Source organism: Colletotrichum karsti (assembly GCF_011947395.1).
Source record: "Colletotrichum karsti strain CkLH20 chromosome Unknown Scaffold9, whole genome shotgun sequence".
Classification (NCBI taxonomy): domain Eukaryota; kingdom Fungi; phylum Ascomycota; class Sordariomycetes; order Glomerellales; family Glomerellaceae; genus Colletotrichum; species Colletotrichum karsti.
The window spans coordinates 974,244-991,434 of NW_024065909.1; the positions used below are offsets into that span (position 1 = coordinate 974,244).

Below are 17,191 nucleotides of genomic sequence, written 5' to 3' on the forward strand. Positions count from 1 at the left end.
ATATCTCATGTTGTGCCCCGTCTTAGTTCTCGTGAAGACGTGAGTGTCGACCAACACGGTTGCTCCCAGAGGCTCCCAATGGCTCAAGAAGCCACCTGCAGCCCCAAGACATCACATGCGGCCATACCCACTGGAGAACTCGGGATCCCGTCCGCTCTCCCATCGATAAACCAGTGAGGGCTGAAGTAGTAGTTGGGTCGGAGACGACCAGCGAATGCTCAGTGTTGCATGTATTTTTGCTCCGGCCCCCGTCCGGCACGTTTACGTAGCGTGGAGCCAAGCTTTTGTTGGAGGAATTGGTCTTGGACTACCTACCTACCCGGCCTAGCCAGTCGATGACGTCTGCAGCTCTCACTTCGGCCGGTTGTCTAATCTGTCACGTAGCTCAGCTTTAAGCTTCCGAAGTAGTATTTTTTGTACCTTGTCACAACCACGAAGAGTGTGTAAAGTCAAGAGCCAGGCTGTGTTGGTCGCCTTGTAGATGTGTAATTGTCAGCCTTGGACGTCGTCTCGATGTCACCAAAAACACCGCTAGCTCCATGGCTCCCGCGGCGGCGGGCGGCGACACCGTCCGTCCAGTCCATGTTGCCTCGGCCGAGGTGTGGGGTTTCCATTTGGAATCCGTGGATTCCGCAGCGCAACCCGTCCACAGCCAGGACCCCTGTCCACGTCAATCGGTTCCGAGGTGTCTTGTCTGTACGGCGCTTAGTTATCACCCATTCCACGACTTTCTCTAGCGGACTGCGGGCATTGTATGCCACTGGATGGAAAGCTACTAAGCAACTTGCATCAAGTAGCTCAGAATACCTCGGAAAAGATAGGTTCGATGTGACATGATTTGCAATTGACATCAAGACAAACGCCCCTCCCGAGAAATACCTTGGCCCCGTTCACACGTCGCCAGGCTCAAACTCCACTTTCCCTCCCGAGGGACCGGCGTAGAAAAACTTACATCAGCGACATTTTGGACCGGCCGCGCCCGCCATCCCGCACCGTCTCTCCCGCCCGTGTCGTCTGTCTGTCTGTCCCGCCATCCCGCTCGCTCGCTGCATTTGTCAGGTCGCGCATCCGCAAGCATATAAGACGTTACCCTTACGAGCCCCACCACCGTACATATTACTACTAGTAGGTATCTGCCTCACCTACCTTACTTAGTATAATTACAAAAAGGGCCATTCCCTCTCCTCCACCCCCCTCCCCCGCGATCTCGGCGTCCTTTCTTCCCCCCATGCAAGCCCTCTACCACACATCCCGACGAGCAGCAGCAGCCACGGCAGCAGCCCCCACGACGAGAATCGCATCCATACAGAGGCACCTGTCTTCCACAGCCCGCACCATGGCCCCCATCACCAAGGAGACCGACTTCCTCGTCATCGGCGGCGGCAGCGGCGGCCTGGCCTCCGCGCGCAAGGCCAGCGGGCAGTTCGGCGCAAAGGCCCTGATCGTCGAGGGCTCGAGGCTGGGAGGAACCTGCGTGAACGTTGGGTGAGTCGAATCGGCCCCTCTCTCGCGAAACAGTAAGAATCGTTACTAACGAAGACCTTCTCGCACAGCTGCGTCCCCAAAAAGGTCACCTTCAACGCCGCCGCCATCGCCGAGACGATCCACCAGGCCAAGTCGTACGGCTTCTCCGTCTCCGAGACGGCCCCCTTCGACTGGACCACCTTCAAGAACAAGCGCGACGCCTACATCAAGCGCCTCAACGGCATCTACGAGCGCAACCTCAACAACGACAAGGTCGAGTACCTCCACGGCTGGGCCCGCCTGACCTCCCGCAACGAGGCCGAGGTCACCCTCGACGACGGCTCCAAGGCCCTCGTCAAGGCCAAGAAGATCCTCGTCGCCGTCGGCGGCAACCCCACCATCCCCCCCGAGATCCCCGGCGCCGAGCTCGGCACCAACTCGGACGGCTTCTTCGACATCGACGTCCAGCCCAAGAAGGTCGCCCTCGTCGGCGCCGGTTACATCGCCGTCGAGTTCGCCGGCATGTTCAACGCCCTGGGTACGGAGACCCACCTCTTCATCCGCCACGACACCTTCCTGCGCAACTTCGACCCCATGATCCAGGAGACCGTCACCAAGGAGTACGAGCGCCTCGGCGTCAACCTGCACAAGCGCAGCCAGCCGACAAAGGTGGAGAAGGACGCCCAGGGCAAGCTGACCATCACGTACAAGGACGGCAGCGGCAAGGAGACCTCCGAGGGCGGCTTCGACCACCTCATCTGGGCCATCGGCCGCACCCCCGCGACCAAGGACATCGGGCTGGAGGAGGCCGGCTTGAAGCTCAACGAGAAGGGGTACATCCCCGTCGACAAGTTCCAGAACACCAACGTCGACAACATCTACGCCCTTGGCGACGTCACCGGCCAGGTCGAGCTGACACCCGTGGCCATCGCTGCGGGACGCCGTCTGGCGGAGCGCCTCTTCGGCGGGGAGCAGTACGCCCAGGCGCACCTGGACTACTCCAACATCCCCTCCGTCGTCTTCTCGCACCCCGAGGTCGGCAGCATCGGTCTGACGGAGCCCGAGGCCGTGGAGAAGTACGGAAAGGACAACATCAAGGTGTACAAGACCAACTTCACGGCCATGTACTACGCCATGATGGAGCCCGAGGAGAAGGGCCCGACCGCGTACAAGCTGGTCGTGGCCGGCCCGGAGGAGAAGGTTGTCGGTCTGCACATTGCCGGTCTCGGCAGCGGAGAGATGCTGCAGGGCTTCGGTGTTGCCGTCAAGATGGGTGCGACCAAGAAGGATTTCGACAGCTGTGTTGCCATCCACCCGACCAGCGCCGAGGAGCTTGTCACTTTGAAATAGACTTTGCATATAGAGAGGTCGGGGTGAGGTATAGAGGAGGAAAGATACCAATTCAGTAAAATTTTAGGTTCCTATGCTCGTTCCCCTAACGCCTTGCTATGCTGACATTGCTTTTTGGTTCCTTGACTCCATGCTAATTCCGTTTTGCCAATACCATTTAGGTCTTCTGTTGTCTTGTAGCTCATTCCGGTAGTTTGATTGCCAATTCGTGCGTACTGTTGTTCCACACTATCCCCGTCTCAGGAGCATGGTATTGCGTGTCAATTGCTCGTCTCCGGTCCTTCTCACAAGATCCTTCTCACAGGAACATCATGCTGAATAAACCCGTGGTGGAAAGACCGAGGATGGTGAAGATGACTGCGTGAGGTGCAATAGCAGCCGCCGCGCTGGCTGGCTTGCTCTCGCTGGGTGTGCTAGGCGTTGATGTCAGAACATTCTTCTTAATGACCATCTAGGTCAAGACTTACGGGGCTGGTGCCGACGGGGTAGGCAGAGCGGCAACATCGACATCCACCCCTTTGCAGACCTCGGCGAAGTGGTCGTAGGCCGGCTTGAGTTCGTTGGGAGCGCACTTTTTGACCAAGTCGGACAGGGTTTTCTTTTGGTCTTTGTGGCATATGGTGTCGATGTCGCTGGGCATGCCTTGCATCCCAACGACGTGTCCGATACAGGCGGGAGGGTCCGCGAGAACAGCGAGGGGAGAGAGAGCTGCGAAGATCAAGAAGGACTTCATTGTGTATTAGGTATCGTAGGTAGCAGGTTGCAAAGGAAACAAAATGCGAGACAAGTCAATGGAGACAGGGAAAAACGACGACGCCGGTAAGCGATGAAAGCAGGGTATGCAAAGTTGTAGGTTGCTTGGAGAAGAGAGGTTGACGATGTGAGGACCGGAGGGTTACATTGGCAACCTAACTCTCGTCGCCCGTGTAAGTCACACCTTATCCGTCCAGACGGGAAGGAAGGGACCCCTGGTGCATATGGGGGGTGATCATCCGGTAAATCTCCGATGTGAGTGTGGTTTTCCTGGGGAAGGAACGGAGGGTGGGGCCGGCGCGAACGTCTTTTCCTTCTGGAACATGTCCCAAACACCATCTTCACTTTCCCATCCGCCTTGCATTCGCCCATTTTGCACCCTCACGATCGACGCCGACTCGTTCCTGGCCGCTCTGCGGAATGGTGTGGAGCCCGGTCCTTCTTGTCACATCTTAATTCGAAGAGTTCCAAGATATCGCGCAACTACCTCACGCCTCGACTCGGTCCTTCTTCTCCTTGTTTCCAGCCCATTCCGCAGCCGCCGTTTCCTCGTCTTCATCCGTCACAATCGTCGTGGCCATCATCATCTTCGTCACGGTTGCCGTTTTTCGTAGTCTCTTAGGGGTCTTCGCTTCCCGAAATCACCGCCAAGAAGACCCTATCTCAGGGTAGCCACCACCTTCTACCACTCAATCGGTAAAGCGGCACCCAGCAGCCAACCGAAGGTAGTCGCCAGACACCGAATTGGATGGCAATCCCTCCGTCATTCTCATTATTGCGTAATGCCGGAACTTTCGTGTTGCCATCACTCGACTTTAGGTTCAAATGTCTGCGTTGATCACACTTGGCAGACCAGAAATAGCGGAATTGAGTTTCCGTCTTCCTTCTCGCCTCTTCATCGGACAATCCGCCTTGGTGGCCCTGTTTGTCCCATCCATTATGACAAGGCCTTCTTTAGAGTTCTCGGATCTCACCACGTGCGGGTGTGCTGACTCTCACTTCCTTTCTTGCGAATATCGACCTGACGGTTCAAGCTTCGCGGCTAATGGAAACTTTCGCTGCGGCGCTTTGGATTGCCGCTCCATCGCCGCCAGCTGCATGAGAAACCTTCAACAAATACACCCGTCTAGCAAGCCGCACCCAGCTTGCGAGGGCCAAGCGTTTTGCCTTGGAAGAGGAAACGGCGGCTCAAGTTATTAAGACGGCTTGTATGATTCTTCTCCGGGCGCCTGGATCTGCTAATTAGAACACAGCTGCCAAAACAATGCTCCCTCTGCGGCTGTAGTCGCCTCTGTGACGTTTCCCGTCACGAAACATGAGATGAGTTTCGCTTCGTCCACAAATAAACGACGAGTCAGGATTGCCGCCCTACAGAACGCTGAGCCACACCGGCGCCTCGCTTAATGAGGTGTCGCTCCCGACCAAAACCTCTCAGAACCACGCACACGCGCGTACCGTCGTCGTCGTTTCTGCAAGCAATCCCTCTCATGGTGAAGCCCTATTGGAGGGTATGCCACCTCTTCTATTGTTCCATCGTCAGCACAGTCGGCGTGACGGCGCTTACTCGTCCGTCATCTCCGACGACGGGAATCCTCCGAGCCTTCGGGATTCACCGCGGCGTGGAGACTGAAACCATTCACACGAAATCCCTCTGGCACACAACACGCCGCGACTCTGGGCGGATAACGTACCTTTCCCACATGCCGCTCTCCACCAAGAAGCTATCGCCGAGATTTGCTGCCGTCGTTCGGGTGTTTTCAGTCGTAAGCTCCGTGGGGCCAAGGGATGGCACGGCACGAAGGAGGAGTCCGGGAAGTTCTCCAAGGCCTTGCGCCGGCCATCAACCCACTGCGTCGGGGAGCGCAAGTGCCCTTCCAGTTGACGATCTGAAGCAGTTTGAGGCGGTGTTTCTCAACTCAAAGGTGTCCACGACGGACACTAGTCGTAGTCGGCCTCGATGTTCATCCTTCCACTCGTCGGGGAATAGCGGTCGGCACGCACAGACCGGCTTGTCACAATCAGCTCATGATCTTGGTTCAGTGTTTGAATGATTTAGATGAATAGTCCCAGAGGTCTGGCCAATGGTTGTGCCGAGAGAATTCCCCGAAGCGGCTTGGACGACTTTACTCATGCGTTTGGTCGAACGGCCGCCTATCACAGCTAGACAAGGCCAAGCCAACGGCAAGGAAAATGCAACTCACCTGTGCTCGAATATACGGTATTCTCGAATGACGAACGGCCAATTAAGTTGAATGCTATTGAGCGAACAGAGAGCATGACCACCAGATCGATCTAGTGCCAGACTTGAGAGTTTGAGGCTATTAGCTGGCCGGTAGGTTTGGGCATTGACCTTCAACCACGCAGTTCCGCACGATGTCCAGACGAGTCATTGGGCAACCATCTCAATCGGCAGGCAGAGCAGATGTTCTCGAAGTTCTGCTCGATTTCCTCGATGGGCAAAGAACATGGCCTCGCCGCACGCTATGGACGTCGGACGTGCATGATGTAAGTCGTCTCTGCACGGGTCTCCACTTGGTCTTCCCCGGATTCCCCTGTGGACTCTCGCAAGGTCGACCCGTCGGCGACTTCAAGCCGTTGGGCTTTCGCGTCATGCTCTACCAATCACACCGTCGGATCGACTCGACATGTGGCCCGTCTTGCAGCAGAGCCTGATGTTCTGAACGGCCTTCCCTGCGGTCGATCAACCAGCCCTTGGACTTTGAAACTTGGCTGTTGGAAGTTTAACCTCGCAAGCAAGGGACTCGCAAGTAAACCTCACGACAGGAAGCTGCGGAAAGCCTACGCGACGGTCCCGGAGCCGGTAGAACTCGTTCACACGCAGGTATGCTGATGCCCGGTTGGCCGTCCACCACCGGACACCCTCTGCACTACGCATGGCCCAGGATGTGGACATTCTAGACCATCTCTTTCTTCGGACAATCTTGGCCCAACCCAGACCGGGAGCATCGATGGAGAGTTCAGACAGCAGTTGAAGGGTCGGGTGCTGGGTTCGCATTCGTTGTTCGTACAGCTTAATGCATCGGGCGGTTCGATGGGGTCCTTGTCAGGTACAAATGTAGGGGACCACCTGTCAGTCATGGTCCATCCTCCAATACGCACCTTCTCTGCAGTCCTGTCCCGTTGGCTGTGCGGGCTGATGATAAACTAACCTGCCCCCGCTCTCCTTCTCGAGATCCATTCGAAAGGACACCATCTTGGACCTGCAGTGTAACCACATCAGCAAACATGGCGGACGACAAGGTCGGCCAGACGGCCAGTGTGACCATCATGCTGATGACCTTCATCACGCTTACAGTGGTGATGAGAACGTTTGTACGAAGCGTATTGCTGAGGAGTGTTGGGTGGGATGACAGTGAGTGCCAACGAGGATTAAAGTTTTCAGTGATGTAAACTGACAAGTCTCTAGCACTGGTGATTATAAGCTGGGTAAGGAGAACCGTATCTTTGTTCGAGATCGTATCTAACAGCAACAGGTGCTGGCAATGGCCCTTTGCAGTGCAATACTTGCCAGTAAGTCACGTCTCATCGATATCGACAACTTCCTACTAACAGTTGATAGTGACTGGCGTCGGCTTGGGAGAACATTTCCAGGAAGTGTCAAAATCAGACTTTGCGGAGTTCCTAAAGGTAAACAGATATGCTCGATGCTCTAGAACTAATTGCTAACATGAACTTGCAGTACCAAGTTGTCACGCAGCTGACTTACATCTGGGCTTTTGTGACAGTCAAGATGTCATTCGCCGTGCTTTACCTTCGACTACTTCCCGACCAGCTTTACCAACGGATAAACAAGTTTCTCATTATCTTGCTGCTAGCAGAGGGCATTGAGGAAACAGCCGTTGTTATCTTCAGATGCAATCCGATCGACAGAGCCTGGACACCGTCCAGAGCAGGAACGTGTCTTGACTTGACCATCTTTTACTATTCTGCTGTACGCCGCTTCCCTGTACTAGAAAAGTCGATGGCACATGCTAACTACAGGCAGTTCGTCATCAAGCTGTTGACAGACTTGGTGCTCTTCATTCAACCCATCCCGACGATCTGGAAGCTCCAACTGCCGATGGCCAAGAGATGCGGTGTTATCTTCATGCTGTCATTGGGTTTACTGTAAGTTTTCTCGATTGAGGTTACTGACTCGACAAAAGCTGACGATCCAAAGTGTTTGCGTCATTTCCGTCATCAGAGTCAGTTACATCAATGCTTTCGACAAAGACGTCACCTGTAAGTGCCTTACCCCAACGATAAACACCAGAAACCGGTTAACCGACCATCGCAGTCTTGGTCGCGGACCCCCTGCTCTGGTCAGAAGTCGAAGTCTGCGCCCTCATCATCTGCTCCGGCGTCCCCTCCCTACGACCCCTGATATCCCGCTTCCCCGCATTGAACAAGGCCCTCGGCCTGTCCACGGGCAAGTTCTCCAAGAACTACTACGCCGACCAACGGACGACGATAGGCGGCTCGAAGCCGTACCTCGCACAGAATGCGTACGCCCGCGCCGCGCAAAAACAAGGCTTCGGAAAGCTGTCCCAGAGCTCGAGCTCTTACGCAACAGCGAGCCGCAGCAACACGGAGAGCATGGAGAATATCCTCCCGCTAGACCTCGGCAAGCCTTCTCTCACGCAAAGCGTCGAGATGGGCATTATCAAAGTAAAGAACGACATCAGGCAGGAGGTCAGGCCGGCGTCGCCGGACGTCATAGACCCATACTTCCCGGCCGGACGACCCATGGTCCGACGGAAGAGTCGAGGCGATATTCGCAACGGCACCGGTTGGATCTCGGACGACTGATTTGATACCGGTCGCCGGGACGGCGTTGGGAGGGGGTGACGGGGAATGAGGAAGGAAAAAATATCGGTACATAACGCACGCCGTTCATTGGAAAACGGTCACTTTAATGTATATACAAAACAGCATCATCTGGCGAAACGAGCATGTCAACTTTGACCTGTCTCCGGCCCCATTTTAGGAGTCGCTGCGCGACACACAAGAAGCCTGCACTTGAACAGGCCGAATTCACTTCTTTGCAAACTCTTCAAAAAACAGATTTCCAATCACTTCCTACGCCTAAACTTGTGATCAGTCCTCAAACAACTCGCTTGCTTCGCTAGCGGTTCGACCTGGTTCAACCCAACTCATGCGTTCTCGTTTGTCAAAAGCCGTTAGAAGAGTACCACTTTGACACAGTCCATGCCTGAGAGATCCGACTCTTTGAGTGTGTGGGGGGTGTTGGTTCGCCCGGAGAGGTCGGCCGGCTTTTCCGCGAAGGGTCGAATCCCAACCACCTTTCCGGATGGATGTCGTTCGCTTGAAGACGCATCCCGGATCCGATCGGCTACGAAGTGTTCTCGTTCCCGTTCCGCAGTGTTACAGAAGAACGGGAACCGCGCCCACCCGCACTTCATCTCATCCGTCCTCGCTTTTTCTGATCCTCAAACTATTTGACAAACGGGAACCACATCAGTTGGGACTACTTGAGATGACGAAAGAAAAGGTACGACGTAGGTTTTCCGTTGATGATGGGTGTCCTGTTTGTTGCCGTGGGCGAGGGAGATAGATGAGACCGGGCAAATCAGTAATCTGCCCGGTGCTTTGGATTGAGACTGGGAGGGCAGGGAGTCGTCGTGTACAAGATCTCACGTGTTTGCGCATGAAGAAAGGTGTGTGGTGATGACATGGTGGTGGCGGGAGTGTTGTCAAGACGAAGCAGCTGAACGATCGAGACGAACCATCATCCCTGTCACTTTAGCAAGCGTCCGGAAAAGCGAACTCTGCCCACACCGGACAATGGTGGATCATATCCACTCGGTGAGGGCTTCTATTCGGTCTGGAGATAACGCTCACCGAGAAAACCCCACTCAGAGACTCAAGCCAATGAAATAACCGCAGACGTGCCCTATATGGCCCGTGCGTAGAATAGCGAACCCGCACAACCAGAGCAAAATTTCCCAACCCATCGACCCTCGCGAAAACCCGTTCCCATTCTCCGACCTCATCCCGCACTTTCGACAACCACCAACCCGCCGGCCACCAACTAGATTGCCCATCTGAGTCACCATCAGGTTAGTTGATGATCGTACACACAAGCGGAAAGAACGAGAGAGAAGCGACAGCGACGATATCTCGAAATTTCCCCGGCCTCTTCACATTCAACTTCCCGAGAACGAAAAAAGAGAGCACTGGGCGAAATTTGGCGGTATCTCCCTGGCGAGCATCAATATCTTCTCTCACCCTGTTCTGCCTCTTGTCCCCTTCCCAGCCTCGGCTTCCTTTCTGTCACATTCATCGCTGCAAGAAAACACATCGCTAACCCCTCTTCTTCCGAACAGCATAAGCAATCATGGGTATCTCTAGAGATTCCCGCCACAAGCGTTCCGCTTCCGGTGCCAAGCGCGCCTACTACAGTGCGTCCTACACAATGCCATAAGAAGATTCCGAAAGCCCGTATGCTCTAAACAAGCATGCGTTCTGACCTTTCTGTCCAACAGGGAAGAAGCGCGCTTTCGAGGCCGGCCGCCAGGGCGCCAACACCCGCATCGGCGCCAAGCGAGTCCACACCGTCCGCACCCGCGGCGGCAACACCAAGTACCGCGCCCTCCGCCTCGACTCGGGCAACTTCGCCTGGGCCTCCGAGGGCTGCACCCGCAAGACCCGCGTCATCGGCGTCGCCTACCACCCCTCCAACAACGAGCTCGTCCGCACCAACACCCTGACCAAGTCCGCCGTCGTCCAGATCGACGCCGCCCCCTTCCGCCAGTGGTACGAGGCCCACTACGGCCAGGCCCTCGGCCGCCGCCGCCAGCAGAAGCAGCAGGCCGCCGCCGGCGAGCAGGCCGAGGAGGTCAAGAAGTCAAAGTCCGTCGAGAAGAAGCAGGCTGAGCGCTTCTCCGCCCAGGGCAAGGTCGAGAACGCCATCGAGAAGCAGTTCGAGGCCGGTCGCCTCTACGCCGTCGTCTCCTCCCGCCCCGGCCAGTCCGGCCGCTGCGACGGTTACATCCTCGAGGGCGAGGAGCTCGCCTTCTACCAGCGCAAGCTCCACAAGTAAACCTGACGCGCATCCTCGATCGTGTGTGTGTGTATGGCTTTCCGCTTGAGGGATTCGGATGGAGAATGAAAAGTTTTCGGGTCAAGCTAGACAACGTGGTTTTGACAATATGAAATCACGTTAACGGGAATGAGAAAAAACAACGTTTTTTATCGGGTAACGGGTTGTTTCTTGGTGTTTAAGAGGTTTTTTCCGTCGCACTGGTCTTCAAGCATCCGGGGGGCGTGATCAGCTTACAATGAGTAGGCTCGGGGAATAGCAAACCGGGCCGACGGACGGATCTGGGTTATTAGGAAGGACTCAAAAAGACTATACCACCAAGTTTTTGCCCGCCGCATCAATTGTCCATTATGCCAATCGTGAAGTGTCCATTATGCATCTGTTGTCTGAATCGACTTTCTGAGTCAAGAGGCGTTTGCATCCACATAAATGTCACATCTCAGTTCCGAGTCCCGTTTAAAATTTGGGCCCGGGGGCCGTTCATTCCAATTGTATCACTTCGTCGGGACAGTCATTGACCGACGGATTCCTACTTCTTTCTGTTGTGTCTTTTGGGATATCAAACATGAATAACCGCTGCTTCTAAGCTTCGTGGCTCTTCCCCACCGCCAGCACCCAGCTTGCCGCCCTGCTGTGCGTTGGGCCAGCAAACACACACGAAACCCCATTCTCATGGGAAGCTATCATTAATTTTGTACATTAAGATGTTCAGAGAATTCTGCTTCTGGGGTCGCCAGGGTTGTATATCGGCATCTCTCACTCTAAGTAAACTGTCGCTTGAGGTCCGTCCACTTTCGTGTGAGGGTCTCGTGTTGAGAGTTGATCTGTACAGTCATTAGCAATCGGTTTCTGAGATATGAGCGAGCATAATGATCTTACCTCAGCGTACTGCATCTTCGTCTGCACAAGCTCCTCCTCGAGTTCCGCCAATTCCTTCTCCAACTTTTGGTTCTCATCGTGAACGTTCTGGTTGCGCTGCATGAGATTGTCGCGCTCGGCCTTCCAAGCATTCTCGAGCTCCTCGGGCTGCTTCTCGATGACATTGCGCAACTCGCGAACTTGGCCCTTGAGACTCTCATTCTCGTCCTTGAGTTCCTCGTTCTCGACCTTGGTGTGCACCAGCTCCGTTGCGAGTGCCGCCTGTTCACTATCGTATGCCTCGACACGCTCCTCGAGCTTACGCACTTTAACGGCGAAGTTGATGTTGGCGGTTCGCAACCCCTCGAGCTCGGCCTCGCGCTCCTTCTCCGTCCTTGTCTTCTCCTCCCACTCAAGAGTGTAGGCCTTAAGGATCTCAGGAGTGATCTTGACGTCGCAAGCGTCCCTCACAAGTTGGTCGGCCCGGTAGACTTCCTTGTCCTGGCTCGCACTGGAGCTTCCGAAGAAACCGTTCTCCAAGATGCTGCCTGCACTTGGCGCTGTGTCGATGTAGGCATCGAAGAGCTTGTCCTTAAGGAAGACGGTGAGTTGCTGCATATCTGAAATTGCGAGGAGATTGGCGGCGTTCTTTTGCATCAGCACGATGCCGAATCGTAGAATGGCCGATAGTCCTTCCGAGAAAATCAAGTCGTAGATGCGTAGCACCAATTGCAGGGGGAAGCGGTAGGCGAAGAGCGTCAAGAACCACTGGGTAGCGTAGAGGTGAGGCGAGATGCTGCGACGGCGGAGATGGCAGTACAGAGCGGGCTCAAAGTCCTCGAGAAGACGCTCGAAGATGTATAGGTTCTTATGCAGACCGGGCATGTCCTGTACGAACAGATCCCGCAGTTGGTAGTGATTCATCAACTTGACCAACAGGCAGAAGGCCTCCTCCTCGGTCATGTTGAACAGTAGGGGCATGATCAGGAAGTTCATGCCTTGGGCGTACCCGACTGCCTCGTCGTACAGAGCGTACGCCTTACACACGCCGAATAGACCCTCCTGAAGCCCGGCAGCGGCAGCGTACTTGGAGAAGCTCGTTCTCGCACCCATATCCCGGCGAATAGTCTTTTCCAATTTTTGAATCATGGCCGCATCCTCCTTTTGCTTCTTCTGCCTTGCTGCAGCAGCTGCCTGTTGAGCCTTCTGCACAGCTTCGGCGCTCTTCTCGTTCGGCGAAGTGGTACCGTTGCCGTTGACCGCCGAGTGCTCCGAGTGGATGGACGAAGCAGAAGAGTTGACCGCCTCATGGTGTATGCTGAGGTTGCCGTTGCTACCGGAGCTGAGGGTGCTGTTGCTGTTCCTGTTCTTTTCCTTGTCGGTGCCTCGTGTAATGAGATCTCTGTACATCATCTCCAACTCCTCGCTGTTGCTCTGCGCCAAGACTTGCCAGATAACACCGCGGATAGCGCTGGGAATGCCGGTGGCGATCGCTCTGTTCAGCTCCTCGGCACTGGTACGGGCCACGACCGCCGGACCTTCGTAGACTACGGACTGCCACAAGTCCCAGTCCACTTGGGCATCGGGCATGTCTGATGGACCAGCCGATACACCAGATACCGTCCCTGGTGCTAATGCCGGGTTTGGCGTTGTGGGAAGGGGCGACTTGGGCGGTTCCGCCCCGAGTTCCTTATCTCCATTTTGCTGAGCTGGAGGAGTAGACAGTCCCAGACCCTTGGGCGGCGGGATCGGCGTCTTGTCGTCGTCGAGCGTGATTCCAGCCTCTTCCCTCATCCGAACCATCTTGAAGCGATCCTTCAAGCTGTGTCGAGGCACACCGTGGTCGCCTTCCTTCTCTTCGTCTAGCCTGCTGAGCATCATCTCAGGGTTACTGGTCAATGTGGCGATGGAGCTGGCAGTATTTCGTCGAGGGGAGGATGCAGGCGGTGGAGACGTTTCCTTCTCCTTGCTACCGCTGTTTCGTGACAACCAGGAGAAGGGGCTGGTGAGCTTCCTTGTCGGAGGCCCTGGGTGGGAAACGGGGACGGGAGGAGGAGCTGGGGCAGCTTGCGGCAGGGGTGCTGCAGGTGCGACGGGTGATTTGGCAGGCTCTGCGGGAGGCGACCATGGCAAAGACGGGAGGGCACCAGTGATGCTGCTTATTGATATTTTCTTGGTTGGCACCTTTGGGGGGACAGGGTCGCTGGCTTTCGGCTCTGCATTAAGATTAGCATATTGACACACGTCAATCAGTTCATGCGGCGAAACAAACGTACCTGGGTCTTGTGGGGCGGCTGAGTGGTGATTGTCGTCGAGACTAACATTGTCCAAATTCGAGGTATCAGAAAGTCGGTGCGACACGGGGGATGGCTTTCGCTTGATCTCGTTTTCCTCGTCGTCGGTCTTCTGGTTTTCGGTGACAGCGGGCTCGTCTTTGGGGGGCGTTGGAGGGGCGTCGTCGTCGACATCGCTGTCCTCTTTCGCCTCCTTTTTCGGGGGCTCTGGCTCCGTGGGGGGTTCGGTGGGCGGTGCTTTCGAGACCGAGGGCGTCCTCGTGGTAAGGGAGCGCACCTCAGCAACCTCAGCTACCTCGGCGACATCGACAACGGCGTCTTCGAAGGCATCCTGTTGCTAGTCCAGCCATGTCAGCAAACTGTTTCCTCTTCGATTGCCCCGTCGCGGGTGCAGGAGGCCCAAGGGCTCGCTTGTGTCTCGAGGGAGGGCGAGGGCGGGACGGGGGTCGTTACATTGTCCTTATCCGAGTCGGAGTCGGAGACGGTCGAGAGTCTCCTGTCCTTGGGCACCGCCGTCGTGGGGGACCTGACGGAGTCGTCTGGCTGCGACATGATGTCGTCGAGAATCGGAAGGTCAACTCTCGCAGGCCAGCAGTTGTATGCAGTTTCGTGAAGTTGGTGGGTTTGGATGTCCTCGGAATCAAGGTCGAACTTGAAACTAGGCGGTGGCCATGGAGATAGGGATCCAGCGCTGGGCAATGACAATGTACACTGTGTCGTCTGTGCTGCTGAAGATACTTGTGGTACGGTGCAAGCTGCAGGACACGGTTATTTTTGGTGTACCTGTTCGTGGGATGCAGAGCTGTTATGGTTGTTGGCGTTGCTCCGGTGGTGAGGACGGAGACTCGAGAGAGAATCGAGGGACGGAAGCTCGAGAGTCGAGGGTTTGGCGGCAGTAATTGAAGAACAGTCCAGTCTCTCCCTTTTTTTTTTCGGCTGGGGATGGAAATGGGGAATTCAGGCTGAGCCTCACCGCAGATGGGGACCTGGGAAATGTACCTACAGGCCGCTGTGAGCCCACCGATACCGACCTGGGACCTTCTATCAGACCCTGACAACGAAGAAGTGGATTGCGGTTGCCCTCAATTGTGCCCGTATTCGCTCGAAATCATTCAGTAACTCCCTGGTGAGCTCCACCGGTAGGTAAGACTCGCGCTTGGGGGCCAGGGGATGAGGGGACGGCATGGTCGAAGTGAGAAGTGAGGTGGTGAGGGGGGCAACCTCTCATCGACCGTCAGCCAGTGACAGCCCAAGCTATCGTCTTAGCGCGCCGCTACGGCACGGGATCGTTCTCTGCTTCGGGGGGGCTCTGGCTGTTCTCGATGCCGTGAATTCCTGCCCGGAGTGCAGATGGACACCCCCGTAGCGTTCCATTTCCAACTTGGAACCAAAAATGCCATCAATTACAGGGGCGCCAGCCAAAGGAAATTGCTGGGATCGACGCGGCAGGGAACTGATTGTTTCTTGATAATTGCCCACCACTTACTTGCATGCCCTTTTTGTCCTGCCCTTCGCCTTCTCAGCCCCCTAGAAGCTTCTGTCTCTCCTGTTTACCTAGGTACCTCGGTGTCGGTCCCGGAGATCGGTGCTATCTGTGGTATCTCTCCATCTGCTCAGAGTAGGTATCCTACTGGGATGCTTGAAGTGATGGTCCTCAATGAGCGGTCTGGACCTTCTTCTTGGATTGCCTTTTACCGCGTGGTCATCCTGTCGACACGAGAGCTTAATCCCCTAGGAAACCAATCCGCTCCTTCGGATGACGATCATGTTAGCTCAGCTCCAAGTAAGCACCGTGAGCTAACGCAAGGCAAGTTGGTAAGGCCATCAACCATCGACCTTATCGTCTTTGTTTGTTGTTTTCTGAAGCATGTGTGCGCGTTTCCCGAGACGAGCTTGTCTCCAAACGGACTCGTTCAGCCCAACAGCCGCTGCCCCTGCAGCGCGAGTCTCTTGGACGGCACGATGGCTGGGCTTCTGAAGCACAGCATCGGCATTGGCAGGATACATGTCCGCTACCTGGCCCGTCTGGGCCAAGCCCACGATTCCCGGAGTAGAGTTCGAGTATCTCCAGCCACTGCCCCGGCGGTGCGCGATCTGCATACTCCTGCGCCGTTGCAATCGGCGGTAGATCTCGTCCGCCCCCTTGCCCTTTCCCCTATCCAAAGGCCCCCGCCCGCGGCCCGGCGTGACGCCGCGTTTTGTTCACCGTTGGTCGAGCCGGCTCGGGGGACGACGGCACCGAGCGCGCTTCTGTTGGCGACTTCTGGAGCCGCCGAGCCGGTGGGTTGTCGTTGTATTAGCCTTCGCTTTCGTCTTGTTTCCTCTCGAAGGCACACACCCACGGCGGCTCCCTGACGGTTCTTGGCATCTGGTAGGCAGGCCCCTGTCGATTTACCCTCCTCACTGGCGCTGCCGGTTTCCTAGAAGCATTGGAATGTGTGACTGCTACTCGCAGACTGCCGCATCGAGTCTGTCACGAGACCAGCCACATCCAGAGATTGGATAAGAGCCACGTGAGGCTTCTGTTCGAGTTGCTGTCTCTCGTAGCTGTGGTTCAGCCAGTTTTGGTTACTCTGACTTGGCCGTCTTACATGTTGGTTGGTGGCGCATGTTTGCGACAAGAATTGGTCAAGTATGAGTGTCAGAGCTGGTCCAGCTGCGACTTGGGTTTGGAAGTGCTTGAAGATGTGATATGGTTAAGTAGATTCATCACACAGCCCGGTACGGCTCACCAAAGCACGGAAGCTAGAGGACATCAATTATTCGAACCTATCTTTACCAGGGTGTGTTTTGCAAAAAATGGACGGGATGAACATGGAACACAACAACAATTGCATCGCTTCGAAACCCTATGCCAGTAGAGCGACAAGGAGGAGAGGCCGAGAGTACAATATTGGCCTGTCAGCTCTACAGGAAGCCCCGTGAGTATTATGTTGGCAGGAGAGCCACAAACATGGCTCGTGCGTGACGATGCTATTCAGACGTTGTAATTCCTCTTGATAGGCATCACTATTACCTAAATGAGACGGGCATTTGGTCTTTGAAGTCTTCTTCGTCACCGTGTTTCCTCTTTCGTTTTTGAAGATATTGTCATTCTCATGTCTGACGTTTGCTGTTTAGACGTCGTAGTTGCTGCGATTTATTCTTGTAGAAGTTAAATTTGATGACATGTTACTTTCTTAAATCAACTCATTGGAGGTACTCGTCCCGAAAACTGAAGTCCTCTCAAGTAAGGTGGGTTTCACATGCCTATTCATTGGTAAAGTAGTTGCTATAAACCCAAGATATTCTCTGCACTCAGGTATCAAGTATCATTTGTGTGAAATCTCTGCCTTGCAGCGCAGACTGCCTCGCCAAAGTGAGGAGAACGGGCTTGGCTTAAAAGTGGAAGAATCGGGCCACATACAAG

At 55.2% G+C, this 17,191-nt stretch overlaps 5 protein-coding genes across 5 annotated transcripts; 3 read left to right on the plus strand and 2 right to left on the minus strand.

The window, feature by feature from the left end:
- Positions 1-1,336: 1,336 nt before the first annotated feature.
- CkaCkLH20_03826 (uncharacterized protein) lies at positions 1,337-2,814 on the plus strand (the record flags this gene model as incomplete). Its single annotated transcript, XM_038886545.1, has 2 exons — positions 1,337-1,485; positions 1,554-2,814. 2 exons carry the CDS (start codon positions 1,337-1,339, stop codon positions 2,812-2,814), a joined length of 1,410 nt encoding a protein of 469 aa, XP_038748387.1.
- A 298-nt stretch (positions 2,815-3,112) lies between these two features.
- Positions 3,113-3,547, minus strand: CkaCkLH20_03827 (uncharacterized protein; the record flags this gene model as incomplete). Its single annotated transcript, XM_038886546.1, has 2 exons — positions 3,113-3,227; positions 3,282-3,547. 2 exons carry the CDS (start codon positions 3,545-3,547, stop codon positions 3,113-3,115), a joined length of 381 nt encoding a protein of 126 aa, XP_038748388.1.
- Positions 3,548-6,813: 3,266 nt separating this feature from the next.
- Positions 6,814-8,376, plus strand: CkaCkLH20_03828 (uncharacterized protein; the record flags this gene model as incomplete). Its single annotated transcript, XM_038886547.1, has 8 exons — positions 6,814-6,940; positions 6,995-7,014; positions 7,062-7,098; positions 7,148-7,215; positions 7,268-7,519; positions 7,574-7,695; positions 7,748-7,809; positions 7,865-8,376. The coding sequence occupies 8 exons, from the start codon at positions 6,814-6,816 to the stop codon at positions 8,374-8,376; spliced, it is 1,200 nt and encodes a 399-aa protein (XP_038748389.1).
- A 1,549-nt stretch (positions 8,377-9,925) lies between these two features.
- On the plus strand, positions 9,926-10,630 carry CkaCkLH20_03829 (uncharacterized protein; the record flags this gene model as incomplete). The annotated part of the gene is made up of 2 exons (XM_038886548.1): positions 9,926-9,989; positions 10,074-10,630. 2 exons carry the CDS (start codon positions 9,926-9,928, stop codon positions 10,628-10,630), a joined length of 621 nt encoding a protein of 206 aa, XP_038748390.1.
- Positions 10,631-11,391: 761 nt separating this feature from the next.
- Positions 11,392-14,334, minus strand: CkaCkLH20_03830 (TBC domain-containing protein; the record flags this gene model as incomplete). Its single annotated transcript, XM_038886549.1, has 4 exons — positions 11,392-11,454; positions 11,510-13,704; positions 13,765-14,119; positions 14,224-14,334. 4 exons carry the CDS (start codon positions 14,332-14,334, stop codon positions 11,392-11,394), a joined length of 2,724 nt encoding a protein of 907 aa, XP_038748391.1.
- Between the last annotated feature and the right edge of the window lie 2,857 nt (positions 14,335-17,191).